This window comes from Pituophis catenifer, unplaced genomic scaffold (assembly GCF_029215685.1).
Source record: "Pituophis catenifer annectens isolate HBS135680 unplaced genomic scaffold, rPitCat1.0.hap2 SCAF_1, whole genome shotgun sequence".
NCBI lineage: Eukaryota > Metazoa > Chordata > Lepidosauria > Squamata > Colubridae > Pituophis > Pituophis catenifer.
This window is the reverse complement of record NW_027256881.1, coordinates 337445054-337465487: the sequence shown is the minus strand read 5'-3', so window position 1 is coordinate 337465487 and position 20434 is coordinate 337445054. Positions and strand designations below refer to the sequence as shown.

Genomic DNA, 20434 nt, shown 5'->3' with positions numbered 1-20434 from the left:
ACTATTTAAAAGAGCCAATAAGAATTTAGGAAGGAAACAGAAAGACCAGAACATATCCCTTCCAGCAACCAATACCCAGATAAGCAAGGATTAACACCAGACAAACAATCAAGCAGAAAACTACTCTAATCAGGGAACTACCAAGGAGAAAACCACCTCCACCATCATTGGCAGGGCAAACTACTATATATAAACAGGGAGCGAGCCTGACACTTCACAAGCACTGATGATATTTATCTAGTCAGGTAATGAAATGCCTGCAAGCAGCCTGCAAGCTCAGAGAGCGCCAAGGGCTCCATGGAGAAACTTATTATTCAGATGTTTTCGTGACTGACATTTGGAGGGTTGAAACAATCTCCAGGTAGAGATCAAGCTGGGAGGGAAATACTTACCCTGGTGTGAAAAGTGACACAGATTTTGTTGTTGTTGTTGTTGTATTATTGTTGTTATTGTTGTTGTTATTCATTTTACCCCCTCCAGGGTAAAAGAACTGCTGAAAACTAGAGGCAGGAATGATATCCAGGCCTTTCAGTCCTTTAAGACTGTTTGGGGGAATGGGTTGGCTCGTTTTAAGAAATCCATTTGCATCCATGGCTCCTTCTGAGGGCAAATGGGATTGCAACAGACAGAGCCCAGCCTGGGCATCTATGGGAGGTAGGATAAGGAAATGGGTGGGAAAGGGGGTTGCTGGAGAAAATAAAGGAGGAAGAGGAGGAGCAGTATGGAAGAAAGTAATGAGTGGGTAAAGGGAGATTAAAAGGAAAGCAAATAGGGAGGGAGGGAAGGAAGGAGGAAGGAAGGAAGGAAGGAAGGAAGGAAGGAAAGAAAGAGAAAGAAAGAAAGAAAGAAAGAAAGAAAGAAAGAAAGAAAGAAAGAAAGAAAGAAAGAAAGAAAGAAAGAAAAAGGGTGGAGATGAAAAGAGGAAGGGGAGGAAGGAAGGAAAGGAAAAGGAAAGGAAAGGAAAAAAGGGAAAGGAAAGAAAAGAAAAGAGGAAAGGAAAGGAAAAAGGAAAGGAAAGAGGAAAGAAAGGGAAAGGAAAGGAAAGGGGAAGATGGGAATGAGAAGGAAAGAAGGAAGAAGGAAAAAAGGAAACAAGGGAGGAAATAAAAGAACATTTTGAAGGTAAAGAAGGAAAAAAAGAAAGATGTGCAATGCAAGAAAGAAGGAAGAAAATGCAATGCAGGGTAGAAAAGGGGGGTAGAAGGAAAGGGGGGTATTTAGGGAAGGAAAAATACGTACAAAGGGAACAATTTATGCTACTGGAGGCTCATATTTCTCTCCCACTCCTTTTATTCTTCCAGATTAAGGATGGTCCATCTAATGCAAGATGTTGGCTGCTGGTTCCTGCTTGCCTATCTCCTCCCTCTCTCAGTTCTGGGTGAGTGAAATAATTGTGTGAAATGATAGGGGTCTGTCAATAGCTTGATTTATCTGGACAGAATTTATTTGTCTGCCTGTAATGCTGAACCCCCAATGATGGAATATTGGGGGGAGGATTCTATTGACTTTCTGCTCTTCCCAGGTGCTTCTAGGTTCCTAGAAAAATCTGTTTGGATGTTATTTGAACCTGTGTGCTGGGCTCTCTGCTTCTGAAAATTTTTCTTTTTTGATGGATCTTTCTTTGATCTGTTGGGAATTCTTTTATGACACTCGTTGAACAAGTACAGATAGTCCTCGACTTACAACAGTTTGTTTAGTGACTGTTCGAAGTTACAACGGCACTGAAAAAAGTGACTTATGACTGTTTCTCACACTTGCAACTGTTGTAGCATCCCCATGGCCATGTGATCGAAATTCAGATGCTTGACAACTGACTCATATTTATGACTGTTGCAGTGTCCCAGAGTCTCGTAATCTCCATTGGCGCCCTTCTGACAAGCAAAGTCAATGGGGAAGCCAGATTCACTTAACAACCCTATTACTAATTTAACAACTGCAGGGATTCACTTAACAACTGTGGCAAGAAACATCATAAAACGGGCCAAAACTCACTTAACAAATTTCTCACTTAGCAACATAAATTTTGGACTCAACTTTGGTCGTAAATTGAACACTACCTGTAGCGCTTTTGAAGTCTATAGCATTCTGGAACATCTCAGCAAGATTGAGGTTATGACTTTGTCATGGATTATTTTGAATAGAGAAAAATAAAAGCCGTGTGCAGCAGCTGCCAAAAAAAAAGCCAACACAGTTCTAGGCTGCATAAACAGAGGGATAGAATCATGTGAAGTGTTAATACCACTTTATAATGCCTTGGTAAGGCCACACTTGGAATCCTGCATCCAGTTTTGGTTGCCATGATGTAAAAAAGATGTGGAGACTCCAGAAAGAGTGCAGAGAAGAGCAACAAAGATGATTAGGGGACTGGAGGATAAAACATATGAAGAACGATTGCAGGAACTGGGAATGTCTAGTTTAATGAAAAGAAGGACTAGGGGAGACATGATAGCAGTCTACCAATATCTCAGGGGCTGCCACAAAGAAGAGGGAGTCAAGCTATTCTCCAAAGCACCTTAAGGCAGGACAAGAAGCAATGGGTGGAAACTAATCAAGGAGAGAAGCAAACTAGAACTAAGGAGAAATTTCCTGACAGTGAGAACAATTAACCAGTGGAACGACTTGCTTGCAGAAGTTGTGAATGCTCCAACACTGGAAGTTTTTAAGAAGAGATCGGACCACCATTTGTCTGAAATGGTATAGGGCAGTGACGGCTAACCTTTTTGCCATTGCGTGCCAAAAGTGGGGGGGAGTGTGTGTGTGGGGTTGCTCGCGCATGTGCCCACACCCATAATTCTATGCGCCCCGCCACCACGCATGTGTGTGCAACCCCCCCATGCTCCTCCCACTTTTGGCATGCCATGGCAAGGTAGGCCCGTTTTTCGCTCTCCCCAGGCTCCAGAGCCTTTCTAGGAGGCTGGAGAGGGCAAAAATGGCCTTCTCCACTCCCCCGGAGGCCGGAAACAGCCTTTTTCCTGACTTCCGGTGGGCCCAAAAGGCCTGAAAATCAGCTGGCTGGCGCGTGTATGCATGCCGGAGCTGAACTTGCATGCCCACTGATATGGCTTTGCGTACCACCTGTGGCACACGTGCCATAGGTTCACCATCACGGGTATAGGGTTTCCTGCCTGAGCAGAGGATTGGACTAGAAACCTCCAAGGTCCCTTCCAACTCTGTTATTCTATTCTATTCTATTCTATTCTATTCTATTCTATTCTATTCTATTCTATTCTATTCTATTCTATTCTATTCTATTCCATCCCATCCCATCCCATCCCATCCCATCCCATCCCATCCCATTCCATTCCATTCTATTCTATTCTTTGTAGCAGTGTTTGATTAAGACAAGCATTTTACCTGTTGTGAAGTGCAGATGACTGGTATGCCCAGATTTATTTCCAAGGAAATTTGTGGTAGTTTTTAATATATATATATATACATACATACATATACATGTATAATGTCACCTCCGCTATCCACCTTTACTGCTAATGTATGGCTCTAGCGAGACAGACGAGAGCCACAGTGAAGCAGATGGACACTTGTGTAAATGTCTCATTATCCTCCTCATCCTTTAACACTCAAGTGGGACTATGGTTGCCACAAGGAAACATTTTGACTAAAGTACATAAAGAAGGAGAGGTTCCAACAAGCTGAAAGGAATGAAGCATTGCTTAATTTTTTTTATCACATGCCATCAAGTGGTGCCAACTGTTAGCAACCACATGGAGAGATTTTCCCCATGTGGTGATCTGCCTTAAAACTGCTCCTTCCGCCATTCATCACTGTTAAGTCCATCCACTTCCTTGCTGGTTGCCCTCTTCTTCTCTTCCCTTCCATCTTTCCCAGCATTATGGACCCCTCAGAAAGGTAGGTCTTGGCATCATGTATCCAAAACACGATAAATTGAGCCTGATCATTTGTGCCTTAAATGAGAATCTGAGTTGATTTGCTCTATGTTCTATTTGTTGGCGGTCCATTTGTACGGTGAGAAATCTTCTCCAACACCAGAATACAGACATCATTTTTCTGTCCTGCTTTTTCTAAGTCCAATTGCTTCAATGCTCATCTCAATTTGAATTTAAGAAGAATATTCTCAGAATAACAGTGTTGGAAGGGACCTTGGAGGTCTTCCTAGTCCAACCCCCTGCTCAAGCAGGAAACCCTAGATCAAGGGTTTCGGCAACCCGTGGCTCTGGAGCCACATGTGGCTCTTTCGTCCCTCTGCTGCGGCTCCCTGTCGCTCAAAATATGCGTCACAACTGCCAATGTGCGATACCCACCGATGCACAATTTATTAAGCTTTTCAACCCCCGGTAGGCCAACCATAGATAAATCCAAGAAAAGAAAAGTTCCAGAAGAAAACAGAATCTTTAATTCAACTACATGTGCTAGTTTTGTGGCCACTCAAGAAATAGTCAAGCACGGGAAGGGTTTTGTGGCTCCCGGTGTTTTCTTTTCTGTGGGAATGGGTCCAAATGGCTCTCCTGAGTGTTTAAGGTTGCCGACCCCTGCCCTAAACCATTCCGGACAAATGTTTGTCTAATCTCTTCTTAAAAATTTCCAGTGTTGGAGCGCCCACAACTTTTGGAGGCAAGTCGTTCCACTGCTTAATCGTTCTCACTGTCAGGAAATTTTTCCTTAGTTCTAAGTTGCTTCTCTCCTTGATCCGTTTCCGTCCATTGTTTCTTCTCCCATCTTCTGGTGCTTTGGAAAATAGATTGACCCTCTTCTTCTTTGTTCTCAACCCTTTGTATAGATTGCCCCCAATCCTCTACCTGGTCCCCAAATTAGATTGCTTTAGCAATGGGAAGATCTACAGCAGTGGTGGGTTCCTCCCGGTTCGGCCGAGCCGGTAGCCGTGACAATATGACATCACCGAACCGGTTCTCTTTGTTCAGGAGCTGGCCCCCCCTGCCCCCCACCCCTGCCCCCCCAAGTTATTCTTACCTTTTATTTGGCCCCACCCGCAATCTATTGCTGCCTCCCGAATCCTAGCTGATCGGCTAGAAGGAAAAAAACTGTTTAAACTCTTGCAGTGGGGCTTCAAAGGGCCGCCTTACAGCTGATCAGTGTTAAAAGGCAGTGTGGTGGTAGACTGGTGCCTCCAAAAACAAATGAGTAGACCGGTGCCTCCAAAAACAAATGAGTAGATCAGTGCCTCCAAAAACAAATGAGTAGACCGGTGCCTCAAAAAACAAATGAGTAGACTGGTGCCTCCAAAAACAAATGAGTAGACCGGTGCCTCCAAAAACAAATGAGTAGACCGGTGCCTCCAAAAACAAATGAGTAGATTGGTGCCTCCAAAAACAAATTAGTAGACCAGTGCCTCCAAAAACGAATGAGTAGACCGGTGCCTCCAAAAACAAATGAGTAGACCGGTGCCTCCAAAAACAAATGAGTAGACTGGTGCCTCCAAAAACAAATGAGTAGACAGGTGCCTCCAAAAACAAATGAGTAGACCGGTGCCTCCAAAAACAAATGAATAGACCGGTACAGCTCTGCAAGCAGTTAAAAGCCTGGTAGACCAGTACCTCTGCTAAATCCTAAAGAATTGTCACGTGACCATCAAGCCACGACCACAAAATAAGCTGCGACCACAGAACCGGTAGTAAAAAATTTTAGAACCCAACCCTGATCTACAGGGTTGCCCTGATTCCTTCAACAACCAGCATCTCCTTTTCATCCCCATGGGCCAAGAGCTGCCTGCTACATATGACCAAAGCTCTCTCCTTCTGAAGCCACTCAGAGGAAACAAGCCATACACAAGGAGTAAACTCCAAGTTGCAAATAATATACAGGCAATTAATTATTAATGGTAAGTGTAAGAAAGCATAAATAAAGAATGAAGGTAAAAGAAAGGAAACACAGCTTCAAAATACTCACCACTGGACGTCCTTTTCTTGTTACCATTCAATACCTGACAAACCTCTCTCTGGCTCAAAATATTAGGTTCCTAATTTTGCACAATTCTACGCTGACTACACACAGTCACACACCCACCACTTTCACCTGCCTTTTTCTTAGAAAGAGGATTATTATATTAATAGGATAAATTAGCAACATGTGGCTTCTATTTATAGTGTACTTTGTAGATCTTGGTCTGATTCCAACAGTCTCTCCCTGCCAAAGTTCATTTCAAATCTCCAGGATGAGCCTCGGTGGCGCAGTGGTTAGAGTGCAGTACTGCAGGCTACTTCTGCTGCCTGCCGGCTGCCTGCAATTACTGTGAGTTCAAATCTCACCAGGCTCAAGGTTGACTCAGCCTCCCGTCCTTCCGAGGTGGGTAAAATGAGGACTCAGATTGTTGGGGGCAAGAGGCTGACTCTGTAAAAACGGCTTAGACAGGGCTGTAAGGCACTGTAAAGCTCTATATAAGTCTACCCTCAAAATGACGCACACCAGAACAACTAGACACAAGAAGAGTTTTTTCCGATCGCCATCACTCTGCTAAACAAATAATTCCCTCAACACTGTCAAATTATTCACTAAGTCTGCATTACTATTAATCTTCTCATCGTTCCTATCATTCATCTCCTCCCACTCATGACTGTATGACTGTAACTTGTTGCTCTATCCTTACGATTTATACTGATTGTTTCCTAGTATGATTCGATTGCTTATTTGTACCCTATGACTATCTTTAAGTGTTGTACCTTATGATTCTTGATGAATGTATCTTTTCTTTTTATGTACACTGAGAGCATATGCACCAAAGACAAATTCCTTATGTGTCCAATCACACTTGGCCAATAAGGAATTCTATCTATCTATCTATCTGTCTGTCTGTCTGTCTATCTATCTATCTATCTATCTATCTATCTATCTATCTATCTATCTATCATCTACCTACCTACCTACCTACCTACCTAACTATCATCTATCTATCTATCTATCTATCTATCTATCTATCTATCTATCTATCTATCTATCCATCCATCCATCCACCCACCCACCCACCCACCCACCCACTCACCCATCCATCCATCCATCCATCCATCTATCTATCCATCCATCTATCCATCCATCCATCCACCCACCCACCCACCGACTCACCCATCCATCCATCCATCCATCCATCCATCCATCCATCCATCCATCCATCCATCCATCCATCCATCTATCTATCTATCTATCTATCTATCTATCTATCTATCTATCTATGTGCTATTGCTAAGTGCTATGAGTCAGTACCCTCTATCAAAAGCCTTCTGAGTGGGGAAAGTGGGGAGGAAAGACATGGGGAGGAGAAAGGAGAAATGAGATGGTCTTGTCCATCTTGATCTCTGCCCCACTGTCAAACACAGCTGTCATATTCCATGAGAGATTATGGTTTTTGTAGAGGGGAAAAAAACCTCTGTGTTTTCATGCTCTGGGAAAATCCCATAGACTCCAGCTTGCTTTAAATAAAAGGTAGTCCTCAACTTACAACAGTTAGTTTAATGACTGTTCAAAGTTACAACGGCACAGAAAATAGTGACGTATGCAGTGGTGGGTTCCTCCCGGTTCGGTCCGGTTCGGCCGAGCCGGTAGCGGTGACGATATGATGTTACCAAACCGGTTCTCCCCCCCCGCCGCCCTCCCACCCCCCCCACCCCCCCACGTTATTCTTACCTTTTATTTGGCCCCACTCCCAATCTATTGCTGCCTCCTGAGTCCCAGCTGATGACTAGAGGGAAAAAAACTGTTTAAACTCTTGCCGCGGGGCTTCAAAGGGCCGTCCTACAGCTGATCAGTGTTAAAAGCAAACAAATGAGTCGGGTTGTAAGTGTGAGGACTGGTCGTAAGTGCGAGGACCTTCCAGAAATGATTCTGACCAGCTAGCCACGCCCACCTAGTCACATGACCTCCAAGCCACACCCACAAAATAAGCCACGCCCACAGAACCGGTAGTAAAAAAATTTAGAACCCACCCCTGGACGTATGACCATTTTTCACACTTACAACCATTGCTGCATCTCCATGGTCATGCTTGTTAGGCAAATCACTGCTATTGTTAAATGAATGACATGGTTGTTACGCAATTTCAGCTTTCCCCCATTGACTTTGCTTATTGGAAGCTGGCTAGGAAGGTCACAAATGGTGATTTATGTGATCCTGAGATTTTGGAATTGTTGTAAATATATGCTGGTTGCCCACCACCTGTCATGCCCCCATCGGAGTATGAATCTACGGGGGAAGATGAGCTGGAACAAGAGCTGACAAGAGATCGAGAGGGTGGCTCCGTTGGCCTTGGAGGAAACTGGGGAAGGGCAGAGTCAGTGCGGGCAAGGCCTTTCAGGTTTAGAAAGGCTTGTAGACATGGAGGAGCAGGAGAGACAGAGCTCAGGCAAAGAGCAAGGACCACCCCCTCCTGATCCTAGAGCATGGAGAGAAGAGAGAAGGTGAGAACAATGCAGACTCAGCCAGCTACCAGAGAGGAAAGTGCCCTGCCCCCTCCCTTCACAAGGCACATCTGGTGACTGACATGTAAGGAGTTGCTGGTGGGAGGGGCATTTGTCGGGATCAAGCGTTGAATCTGTGGAGCCACGTGTGCACTTGCCAACGCCTGTGAGGCTTGCCCCGTTTGCCTGCTTCGCTGAACTTCTTGCTCTGGTTACTGTTTGGCTAACCTGTCTTACTGGACTGCTGGGCCCTGGTTACTGTTTGGATAACTTGGCTTACTGGACTACTCACAGCCAGAGGCTGCTGAAGGTGCGTGTGAGAGCTTTGGTCTAGAACTTGTAGTAAACGTGGGGACATTTGGGGGCAAAGTTGGAGCAATAAAGGGGAGTTAGACCTGTTCTCTGGCTGTGTTGCTTTTGTGCCATGCCTCGGATCATCATACCACCCGAATACTAATCACATGACTGTGGGGGATGCTACTGCAGTCATTAGTGCAAGGACCGGTCATACCAGTGGTGGGTTCCTCCCGGTTCGGTCCGATTCGGCCGAGCCGGTAGCGGTGACGATATGACGTCACCGAACCGGTTCTCCCCCCCCCACACCCACGTTATTCTTACCTTTTATTTGGTCCCACCCCCAATCTATTGCTGCCTCCTGAGTCCCAGCTGATGACTAGAGGGAAAAAAACTGTTTAAACTCTTGCCGCGGGGCTTCAAAGGGCCTTCCTACAGCTGATCAGTGTTAAAAGCAAACAAATGAGTTGGGTCGTAAGTGCGAGGACTGGTCATAAGTGCGAGGACCTTCCAGAAATGACTCTGACCAGCTAGCCACGCCCACCTAGTCACACGATCTCCAAGCCACACCCACAAAATAAGCCACGCCCACAGAACCGGTAGTAAAAAAAATTAGAACCCACCCCTGGGTCATACGTCACTTTTTCCAGTGCTGTCGTAACTTTGAAAGGTCACTAAACGAATAGGACTACATGTTTCCTCCCCTCCTTGCTCTGCTTTAAATAGGTAATAAAAACTCTCCTTGACCCCTTAGCTTTTAAAAAATGCTGCATGATGTTTCAGGATCACCCTTTAATTGTACTAAGGTGGCCTAAACTTCCTTTTTGAATTCTTTGCCCTCCTTGGTTGCATGGAGGTAAAATTTAATCAACATTTTATTGAATGTAGCCCCAATTGCCTGCTAAAAGAGGAAGAGGCCATGTATCAAGTTAATAACTAACGGAATGAATATACCTACCAACCAAATAGGCCTTTTTGCATTTTATGTTCCTTAATAACCATATTTGCAAGCAGATCATACCACTTGGTAACTGTCCTTGGCTACGTTTTGTTTCTTCAAAAGAAAAGCATGCGGTATTCACAGTCCCACAGCAAATCTTTTGAGTCAAAAAATCCAAAGTGGGGGTGTCATATCACACACGTAGAGAGGAATGTCCTCCCCCCCCCCAAATGTTCAGAAGGTCGGATATAATCAGGGTGGAATTGAACAATTTTAGCAACCAGTTCTCTGCCTGGTTGCTGCGTGTCCATGGCCATGGGGGTGTGGTCTACTTGGCCTCCTGCACCACGGTGGGGGGGAGGGGCGTTGGGTGTTTTCACCCTCCCCAGGCTCCGGAGGCTTTTCTTGATCCTCTGGGAGGGCGAAAATGGCTTCCTCTGGGCTCCAGAGGCCAGAAATGGGCCCGTTTTTGAACTTCCAGTACTTCTGGTAAGCCAGTTTTTCACCCTCCCCAGGCTCCGGAGGTTTTTCTTGAGCCTCCAGGAGGGTGAAAACGGCCTCCCCCGGGCTACGGAGGCCCACCGGAAGCCAGAAACAGGCCCATTTTCGGACTTCTGGAACTTCTGGGAGGCCCGTTTTTCGGCCTCCCAGAGCCCTGCACTTACCTGCCATCCAAACTTGGCCCTGCATACCTGGCCCTGCACTTACCTGGCATCCAAAACAGGCCGTGTGGAGCAGGGGTGGGTTCTAATTTTTTTTACTACTGGTTCTGTGGGCGTGGCTTATTTTGTGTGTGTGGCTTGGAGGTCATGTGACTAGGTGGGCGTGGCTAGCTAGTCAGAGTCATTTCTGGAAGGTCCTCGCACTTACGACCAGTCCTCACACTTACGACCCGACTCATTTGTTTGCTTTTAACACTGATCAGCTGTAGGACGGCCCTTTGAAGCCCCGCGGCAAGAGTTTAAACAGATTTTTTCCCTCTAGCCATCAGCTGGGACTCAGGAGGCAGCAATAGATTGGGGGTGGGACCAAATAAAAGGTAAGAATAACGTGGGTGGGTAGGTGGGTGGGAGGGCGGGGGGGCAGCCAGTCCTTGCAACTATCGGTTTGGCAAACCAGATGTAAAATTAGCATCTGGTTCTCTATCTATCTATCTATCTATCTATCTACTTAACCTTTGGGTTTTTCTAAGTGGCTGAAGTGTTTGCACACACACATGCCATCTTTGCCTTTACAAATAACTAAATGGGTCCTTCTTGCCTCGGTGGCCTCTGTTCTTGGTCATAACCAGTTTCCACACTTGTTTTTTTTTTTTTTTTTTTACAACTCCTGTGTCTTGTTGTGGTCTTCTGAGGCCGTCTTGCTTTCTGGTGACTGTGTCAACAGGTGCAGGCAGTTGTCTTGACAACATTTTAATTTAATTTACTTGATATAAACACCGCCTGAAGTTGATACCTAAATTGAATTACTTTAATTTCAATTAAATCTTCAGAAGTGGTTAACCCCTATCCACTTCTGGGCCACCTTTCGATTTCCTGTTCTAAAGCTGAGAAGGATAGATTGGCCCAAAGATTCCTAGGAAGATTCTAAGGCAAAGTGTGTGTGGGGGGGAATGAAAACCTCAGTGCCCGACCCCCTGTGCATGCATGCGCATGTCCCCTGCAGGCGTCTCACCCCGTGCATGCGTGGCAGAGACCGAAAGACCAGCTGGCCGGCAGGAGGCGTGCGCACATGCAAGGTGGACCTGGGTTGGGGCGACGGCTAGCGTCCCCGCAGAGAGGGCTCTGCGTGCCACTTGTGTCACACGTGCCATAGGTTCACCATCACGGTCCTAAACCATGAACGGCTTTAGAGATGTCCATCAATTGCAACCTGAAGGCAACCAGTACAGCTCACCGAGTAGAAGCATTATATGGGTATATTGAAGTGCACCCATAACTATAGGTAGTCCTTGATTTATGATCATTACTGACCATTCAAAGTTACAGCGGCGCTGAAAAAAGTGACTTATGACCATTTTTCACGCTTAAGACCTTTGCAGCATCCCCATTGTCATGTGATCAAAATTTGAATGCTTGGCAACTGGCATGTACTTATGACGGTTGCAGTGTTCCAGAGTCATGCAATCACCTTTTGTGACCTTCTGACAAGCAAAGAAGGGGGAAGCCAGATTCCCGTAACAACCGTGTTAATGACTGAAGAATTGCAGCCATTCCCTAAACCACTGTGGCAAGAAAGGTTGTATGAGCCTTGGTGGCGCAGCAGACTAAAGTGCTGTTAATTAGCACCAGCTGCCTGCAATTACTGCAAGTTCAAATCTCACCAGGCTCAAGGTTGACTCAGCCTTCCATCCTTTCGAGGGAGGTAAAATGAGGACCCAGATTGTGGGGGCAATAAGCTGACTTTGTATAAAAAAGAACACCGCTTAGGGGGGGCCGAAAGCCCTACTAAGCAGGTATATACAAAAGTATGAAGGCTATTGCTTAATCCATTGTAAGCCGCCCTGAGTCTCCGGAGAAAGGGCGGCATATAAATTGAACCAATAAATAAATAAATAAAATGGGACAAAACTCACTTAACAACCGTCTTGCTTAGCAACGGAAATTCTGGGCTCAGCTGTGGTCGTAAGTGGAGGACTACCTGTTCTTGTGTCTTCGCATTCCAGACCGGTGGTGTTTGAAGGCAACCCGTGACTTCCCTCAGGGTAATGGATGTCAAAGCCAAACAGATTTTATTCTCTGGAGACTGTCATTGGAGAGTGTCAGGGAAAAAAAAAAGACAACTTTATCATTGTACAGCTAGGGATAATTTAAACCGTTCTCTCTCCCTCGAGCGTGGGGGGGGGGACAAGATATAAGACAGCCTCATGACAACCTGCAGTGATATATGAGAAAGACCTTGAGAATCGGGATGAAGAAACTGCTGTCTAGGGAACAGTCAGAAAAGAGACGGCATAGCCCGCAGCTGCATAATGGGTGGAAGGAAAGCTAAAAAGGGATGCACGGGGCAGTTCAAGGGCTGTAAAGGAGTCAGCTGGAGATTTGAACATTCAGACTTCCACGATTTTGTTAATGTAGCTTTACAATGAGGTAGAATTAGCTCTTCTGGTCCCAAAGGTGCTTTTTCAAGAGGCAACTGGACTTTCTGGTTTCTCTTTGAAGACGTTTCGCTTCTCATCCAAGAAGTTTCTTCAGCTCTGACTGGATGGTGGGGAATGGAAGGATTATCAGGCCTGGAAGCCATCTTTTTAGTTGGATTTTCAGGCCTGCCACATTCATGGGAAACTGGGAGGGGGGATTGTATGGAGCCGGGGTGATATATAGTCGTAATAACATTCCTTTCTCAGAAAGTCAAGGACATCTTGCCCTTCACCTGGACGGATGAAACTGGGAGACATCTCCAGTTGGGACGGTGCATTGATTGGGCCACGTGATGGACATGTGGGTGCTGGGCAGGGACTTGAACTTTCCTTTGGGTGGAGAAAACCTGGAAGCTTTCAGATTCGGGTTTTCCCAGATGTGCCAATATGACATCTGTAATAAAATGGAACTTTGAGGAAACTCAAGCCTCGGAGTTTTCTTTCACTGGGGGTGTTACTTGGAACCCTGACAAGGATTTATATTCCTTGACCAGACAGCTGGTCATTTGCATCCTTTTAGAGAGCCCTTGAGGCCACTTGAAGGTTTGTCTATGTCCTCAGGGTCACCTGGGTGGTGCAAATGGGTGTGGAGCCTTTTTGGGACTGTTGAAAGGACTGTGTTGTAGACTGGAGATAGTTGATGTTATATCACCTTTATGGGCAAACATGACTGGATGACTGAGAATCTCCATAGACATTCAGCTCCTCCGGTCGTGTTTCCTGTCTGGTCTTCCTGCCCAGCAGGGAAAAGAAAATATCAGGACACATCTCAGCCAAGGTCATAGTAGGCACACCAGCTGCATTATATAAATAGTGTTAAACCTTTCTTGCACAGAATGGGACAACTCGCTGCGGCCAACTCCCTGTGGCGAACTCGCCGCAGTCACCTTGCTCCAGGACAACTCCCCCCAGGACAATTTAACAATTCAGTTTCATTTTTTTTTTAAATTTGATTTATATGCCACCCTTCTCCTGAGACTCAGGGCGGCTTACAATGCGTTAAGCAATAGCCTTCATCTTTTTGTATATTTATACAAAGTCAGCTTATTGCGCCCACAAACTGGGTCCTCATTTTACCTACCTTAGAAAGGATGGAAGGTTGAGTCAACCTTGAGCCTGGTGAGATTCGAACTTACAGTAATTGCAGACAGCTGGTGTTAATCACAATGCTTTTAGTCTGCTGAGCCACCAGCAGACTATTTATTTAAAATAAATAAAAATGCATTTTAATTTTTGTCATCTACATTTCATTCTATCCAGTGGTGAAATCCAAATTTTTTTACTACCGGTTCTGTGGGCATGGCCTGGTGGGCGTGGCATGGCGGGCATGGCTTGGTGGGCGTGGCAGGTGAAGAATACTGCAAAATCTCCATTTCCACCCCATTCCAGGGGAAGGATATTGCAAAATCTCCATTCCCACCCCACTCTGGGGCCAGCCAGAGGTGGTATTTGCTGGTTCTCTGAACTATTCAAAATTTCCGCTACCGGTTCTCCAGAACCTGCTGGATTTCACCCCTGATTCTATCCCTCCATTGGCATCCTTTCTTTAATGATTCTATTCCCCCGTTTCTTTGATATTAGTGTAACTCTTGTTCCACAGTAAGTTGTCTCGCGACGAGTTGGTAATGGCAAGTTGGCTGTGGCCATTTATCATAGACACTTTCTTGACATACCCAGATGCTTTCCATTATTTCATCAATCAGACCTCCAATTTTGGGGAGGGGGATCCTGGGACAGCAAAAGGAACTGCACCAGTGAAAACAAGGACGAGGGGTGACATGATAGCAGTCTTCCGATATCTCAGGGGCTGCCACAAAGAAGAGGGAGCCAAGCTATTCTCCAAAGCACCTGAGGTTAGGACAAGAAGCAGTGGGTGGAAACTAATCAAGGAGAGAAACAACCTAGAACAAAGGAGAAATTTCCTGACAGAATCAGTGGAACAACTTGCCTCCAGAACTTGTCAATGCTCCAATACTGGAAGTTTTTAAGAAGAGATTGGATAACCATTTGTCTGAAATGGTTTAGGGTTTCCTCCCTATGCAGGGGGTTGGACTAGAAGACCTCCAAGGTCCCTTCCAACTTTGTTATTCTATTCCAATTCCTTCCTTGGTAGCTACTATATGGGTGATAGGGGCATCCTCGTTGGGGAGAGTATCCCAAAAGTCCAGTCTCAACAATTGTTTGATTAATTTTATTTATTAATCAGATTGATAGCCTGCTGCAGTCTCAGCGATTCTCAGGGGGCTCACAAAAACAAACAAACACAATATCAATAAGAGCATAAAAGGTGAAAGGTAAAGGCAAAGGTTCCCCTCGCACGTATGTGCTAGTTGTTCCCGACTCTAGGGGGCGGTGTTTATCTCCGTTTCAAAGCTGAAGAGCCAGCGCTGTCCAAAGATGTCTCCATAGTCATGTGGCCAGCATGACTCAACGCCAAAGGCGCACGGAACAGTGTTACCTTCCCACCAAAGGTGGTCCCTATTTTTCTACTTGCATTTTTTACATGCTTTCGAACTGCTAGGTTGGCAGAAGCTGGGACAAGTCACGGGAGCTCACCCCGTTACGCAGCACTAGGGATTCGAACCGCTGAACTGCCGACCTTTCAATCGACAAGCTCAGAATTTTAACCACTGAGCCACCGCGTCCCTGGAATTTAAGCTTAAAAACGCAGTACAATTATAACCTCCACAGTACGTTCCATTGGCCTCCCATGTCCTCCAAAGCTGTCGTCAGTGTTATCCAGAACACAGAGGCTGTTGGAAACCAAAGAACATCCAACAGAAAGTCTCAAAGGTGCTTTTTCAAAAGGCAACTGGACTGTTGCTTTTTAAAAAAAACATCTTTGAGGCAACTATGATCTAGATGACTGAAAATCTCCACAGATATACTTCTAACAAGGTGATTCCAGTGGGCTGTCCCCATCACTGAAAATCATACTGTTTTTATCATGTTTATTATATAATAATAATAATAATAATAATAATAATAATAATAATAATAATAATAATAATAATAATAATTTTATTTCTATACCACCCTTCTCCCGAAGGACTCAGGGCGGTGTACAGCCTATTTAAAACACAAGACAAACATCAATTTAAAATTTAAAATTATTAAATAAATTTGGCTCCATTTAAAACCCCAGAAATTTAAAATACCCCAATTTAAAATTATCATGTCGATAGCCCGGCCTGGCAGAACAACAGGGTCTTCAGTGCACAGCGAAATACCCGGAGGTCGGGGAATCTTACGTATTTCCGGGGGCAGTTCATTCCACAGGGCTGGGGCTCCCACAGAGAAGGCCCTCCCCCTGGGTGTCGCCAGCCGACATAACGTGGCCGATGGCACCCTGAGGAGACCCTCTCTGTGGGAGTGAACTGGCCGGTGGGAGGCTATTGGTGGCAGAAGTCGGTCTCGAAGGTACCCTGGTCCTATGCCATGGAGCGCTTTAAAGATGGTAACCAGCACCTTGAATCGCACCCGGAAGACCACTGGGAGCCAGTGCAGCTCACACAGGAGGGAGTGTCACATGGGCACAACGAGTTGCGCCCATAACCACCTGCGCGGCCGCATTCATGATAGTGAGATAGGCAGCATATACATCGAATGAATGAATGAGCCTTGGTGGAGCAGCGGACTAAAGTGCTGTTAAGTAGCACTTAGCTGCCAGCTGCCTGCAATTACTGCGAGTTCAAATCTCACCAGGCTCAAGGTTGACTCAGCCTTCCATCCTTTCGAGGTAGGTAAAATGAGGACCCGGTTTGTGGGGGCAATAAGCTGACTTTGTATAAAAAAGAACACCGCTTTGGGGGGGGGCGAAAGCCCTACTAAGCAGGTATATACAAAAGTATGAAGGCTATTGCTTAACGCATTGTAAGCCGCCCTGAGTCTCCGGAGAAGGGCGGCATATAAATCGAACCAATAAATAAATAAGTAAATGAATGAATGAATGAATGAATGAATGAACGAACGAATGAAATAAAATAAGGCTTCTGGATTTCAATCTTCCTGACTGCTGAAGTTGGATGCTTCTCCTGGCCCAAATGCAGCGGTGGGTTTCCAATATTCTTACCACCGGTTTGTCCCGCGCACGCAAGCTCGCTTCACATGCCCACCTTCCGTGCATGCGCTTTGCTCGCTCATGCGCCTTCCGTGCATGCGCCCGGCCTCAAAAACGTGCCTAAATAGGACGTCATAGAGCCGGGGCGGTTGGGCGGGTGGGCAGGCCCACCCATGATCTCTGCTACCAGTTCGGGCGAACCGGTATGAATCAGCTGAATACCACTTTTGCCCAAATGCAGTAGTTGGGGCAACTTTATTGGGGAAATGTGGCTCTATTGGTAACCGAGTGCCAAGCCATAAAAAGCTTCATAAATTAAAATTAGCACATTAAACTTAAATTAAACTCAAATTAATTTAAACCCCAATTAAAATTAAATTAAATTAAATTGAAATGAAATGAAACTTAAATTAAATTAAGGTTAGATTAAATGTGACGCACATGCAAATGGGGCAGGGCTTAAATCACCCAATCATAACTGCCAATTTGACTTTTTGGACAATTCCTCTCCCATGGATGGTCCTGGCTAGTTCCTCTTGAAGCTTAAAGCCTGGTGTTAAAGGGGGCAAAAGTATTAGCTCTTTTAAAACTTTTCACAATTAGATGTGATGGTGGACTTTAGGAGAAACCTTCCCATACTACCACCTCTTACAATACTAGACAACACAGTATCAACAGTAGAGACCTTCAAATTTCTAGGTTCTACCATATCTCATAACCAAAATGGACACCCAACATCAAAAATGTCATCAAAAAAGCACAACAAAGAAAGTTCTTTCTGCACCAACTCAGGAAGCTCAAACTGTCCAAGAAGCTGCTGATCCAGTTCTACAGAGGAATTATTGAGTCTGTCATCTGCACCTCTATAACTGTCTGGTTTGGCTCTGCAACCCAACAAGACAGACACAGACTTCAAAGGATAATTAGAACTGCAGAAAAAAAACAATTGCTACCAACCTGCCTTCCATGGAGGTCCTGTATACTGCACGAGTCAAAAAGAGGGCTGTGAAAATATCCACAGATCCCTCGCATCCTGGACATAAACTGTTTCAACTCCTACCCTCGAAACGACACTATAGAGCACTGCACAACAGAACAACTAGACACAAGAACCGTTTTTTCCCCGAACGCCATCACTCTGCTAAACAAATAATTCCCTCAACACTGTCAAACTAGTTATTAAGTCTGCATTACTATTAATCTTCTCATCGTTCCTATCACCCATCTCCTCCCACTTATGACTGTATGACTGTAACCTTGTTGCTGGTATCCTTAAGATTTATATTGACTGGTTCCCTATGACTATCATTAAGTGTTGTATATTATTATTATTATTATTATTATTATTATTATTATTATTATTATTTCAATTTATGTGCCGCCCTTCTCCGGAGACTCAGGGCGGCTTACAATGCATTAAGCAATAGCCTTCATACTTTTGTATATACCTGCTTAGTAGGGCTTTCGCCCCCCCCCCAAGCAGTGTTCTTTTTTATACAAAGTCAGCTTAGTGCCCCCACAATCCGGGTCCTCATTTTACCTACCTTGAAAGGATGGAAGGCTGAGTCAAACTTGAGCCTGGTGAGATTCGAACTTGCAGTAATTGCAGGCAGCTGGTGCTACTTAACAGCACTTTAGTCTGCTGCGCCACCAAAGTTCTTGACGAATGTATCTTTTCTTTCATGTACTCCGAGAACATATGCACCAAGACAAATTCCTTGTGTGTCCAATCACACTTGGCCAATAAAGAATTCTATTCTATTCTATTATTCACAATCACTTCTTCTAGCAATAAATGCCCCTCACTTCCCCATCCTCATCCTTAATGTAAAAAGAGATGCTGCAGAGAAGCTGGCAAAGATTAGGGAATTAGAGTCTGAAGGAAGGCAATAAACCAGGCTGCTTGGAGGAATGCAGTACAGAGTCAATTTCTATAAAAGATCAAGGGGAAAGTGGATGAAGATAAAACTTGGCAATGTTTTGCAACTGGGACTTTAAAAGAAAAAGAAACTGAAGGCTTGATTTTGGCTGTGCAAGAGCAATCTATTCGAACTAATACAACCAAGACCAGAACTGGAAAAAAAAATCATCAAATGATTCAAAGTGCAGATTGCACAAAGAAGCAGAAGGAACAATAGATTCCGATACTCAGCTTGTGCAAGAAGAAACTGATGATAAACAACAACATAGCACAGTTGCCCAAATGATTCCCTGGAACATCTGTAAAAATTATCATGTGTTGGTAATAAAAAGTTAGTGAGAACATAAAAGAGTTGAAAAAGTAGTTGAAAATGAGCAGAGCAAAATATTGTGGCATTTCCAAATGCAAACTGATAAAAGTCTTGGCTCATAATACACCAAACTAAAATGCGTGGATAATGTGTGTAGGTAACTGATGTGGAGATACCAGGAGATGGTAGAATAGAAGACAAAAGGATTGGAAAAGATCACAAAGTATTTAAGATCTGAAGACCAAAATTGAAAGATTATGGCATAACCGAGACACGGTGGTCCTGGTGGTTATTGGCACAATGGGTACTATACCTCAAAATTTTAAATAGAAATTTTTAAAAAAATCTATGCATTGACAATATTTCCATGTGTCAATCACAAAAGGCCATACTGCTTAGATCTTCACATGTGCTCCACCAATACATTACAACATCCCAAGTTCTTGGGAAGAAATCGATGTGTACGAAGGCCAATGCCAGCTAATGAACTGGCAGCAGCTGTGTCTTCACGTTGCTGTGAACAGAAAAGAATTTAACATATTAAATTCTGCCAACTTCCAGCAACTCTTGGCATTCATTAAAGCAACAATAAAGCAACTCATTAAGCAGCTGTGTCTTTTTCTAAACTCAACCAACAGGTGCTGCATTCACACGCCTTACCTATTTTGAGGCATCTTTTCAGACACTAAAGCACTGAAATGCTGGGGAAAAAATTTGCTTCATTTGCAACTGGGGTCTCTCTGTCTTGTAGCCAACGCTTCATTTCACGATGCTCAAGATGACATAGAAGCAAAGAAAAGTCATAGCAGAAAAAGACCGAGTGATCCATCAAGTCTGCCCTTTGATTTTTTAAAAATTTTTGCCAGATGATCGACATGTGTTTATCCCAAGCATATTTAAACTAATAAGGGACGCAGTTACTAATAAGGGACGCGGTAGCTCAGTGGCTAAGACGTTGAGCTTGTCGATCGAAAGGTCGGCAGTTCAGCGGTTCGAATCCCTAGTGCCGCGTAATGGGGTGAGCTCCCGTTACTTGTCCCAGCTTCTGCCGATCTAGCAGTTCGAAAGCACGTTAAAAAAAAATGCAAGTAGATAAATAGGGACCACCTTTGGTGGGAAGGTAACAGCGTTCCGTGCGCCTTTGGTGTTTAGTCATGCCGGCCACATGACCATGGAAACGTCTTCGGACAGCGCTGGCTCTTCAGCTTTGAAACGGAGATGAACACCGCCCCCTAGAGTCAGGAACGTCTAGCACATAAGTGCGAGGTGAACCTTTACCTTTACTAATAACTGGCCCACTACCTCAGCTGGAAGTTGGTTCCACGTAAATTCTCTTCTGGCTTTATTCTCATAGCACCACTCCAAAACAGGTTGGGCTTAGAGACCACT

At 44.7% G+C, this 20434-nt stretch overlaps 1 protein-coding gene across 1 annotated transcript in view; it reads left to right on the top strand.

Annotated features, from left to right (window-relative positions):
- Positions 1 to 1308: 1308 nt before the first annotated feature.
- NCAN (neurocan) overlaps positions 1309 to 20434 on the top strand; it is a 107304-nt gene continuing 88178 nt past the window's right edge. Inside the window, exon 1 of the mRNA XM_070931820.1 lies at positions 1309 to 1378. Within this exon, the coding sequence (XP_070787921.1) occupies positions 1309 to 1378 (70 nt within the window). The remainder of the gene's footprint in view (positions 1379 to 20434) is intronic.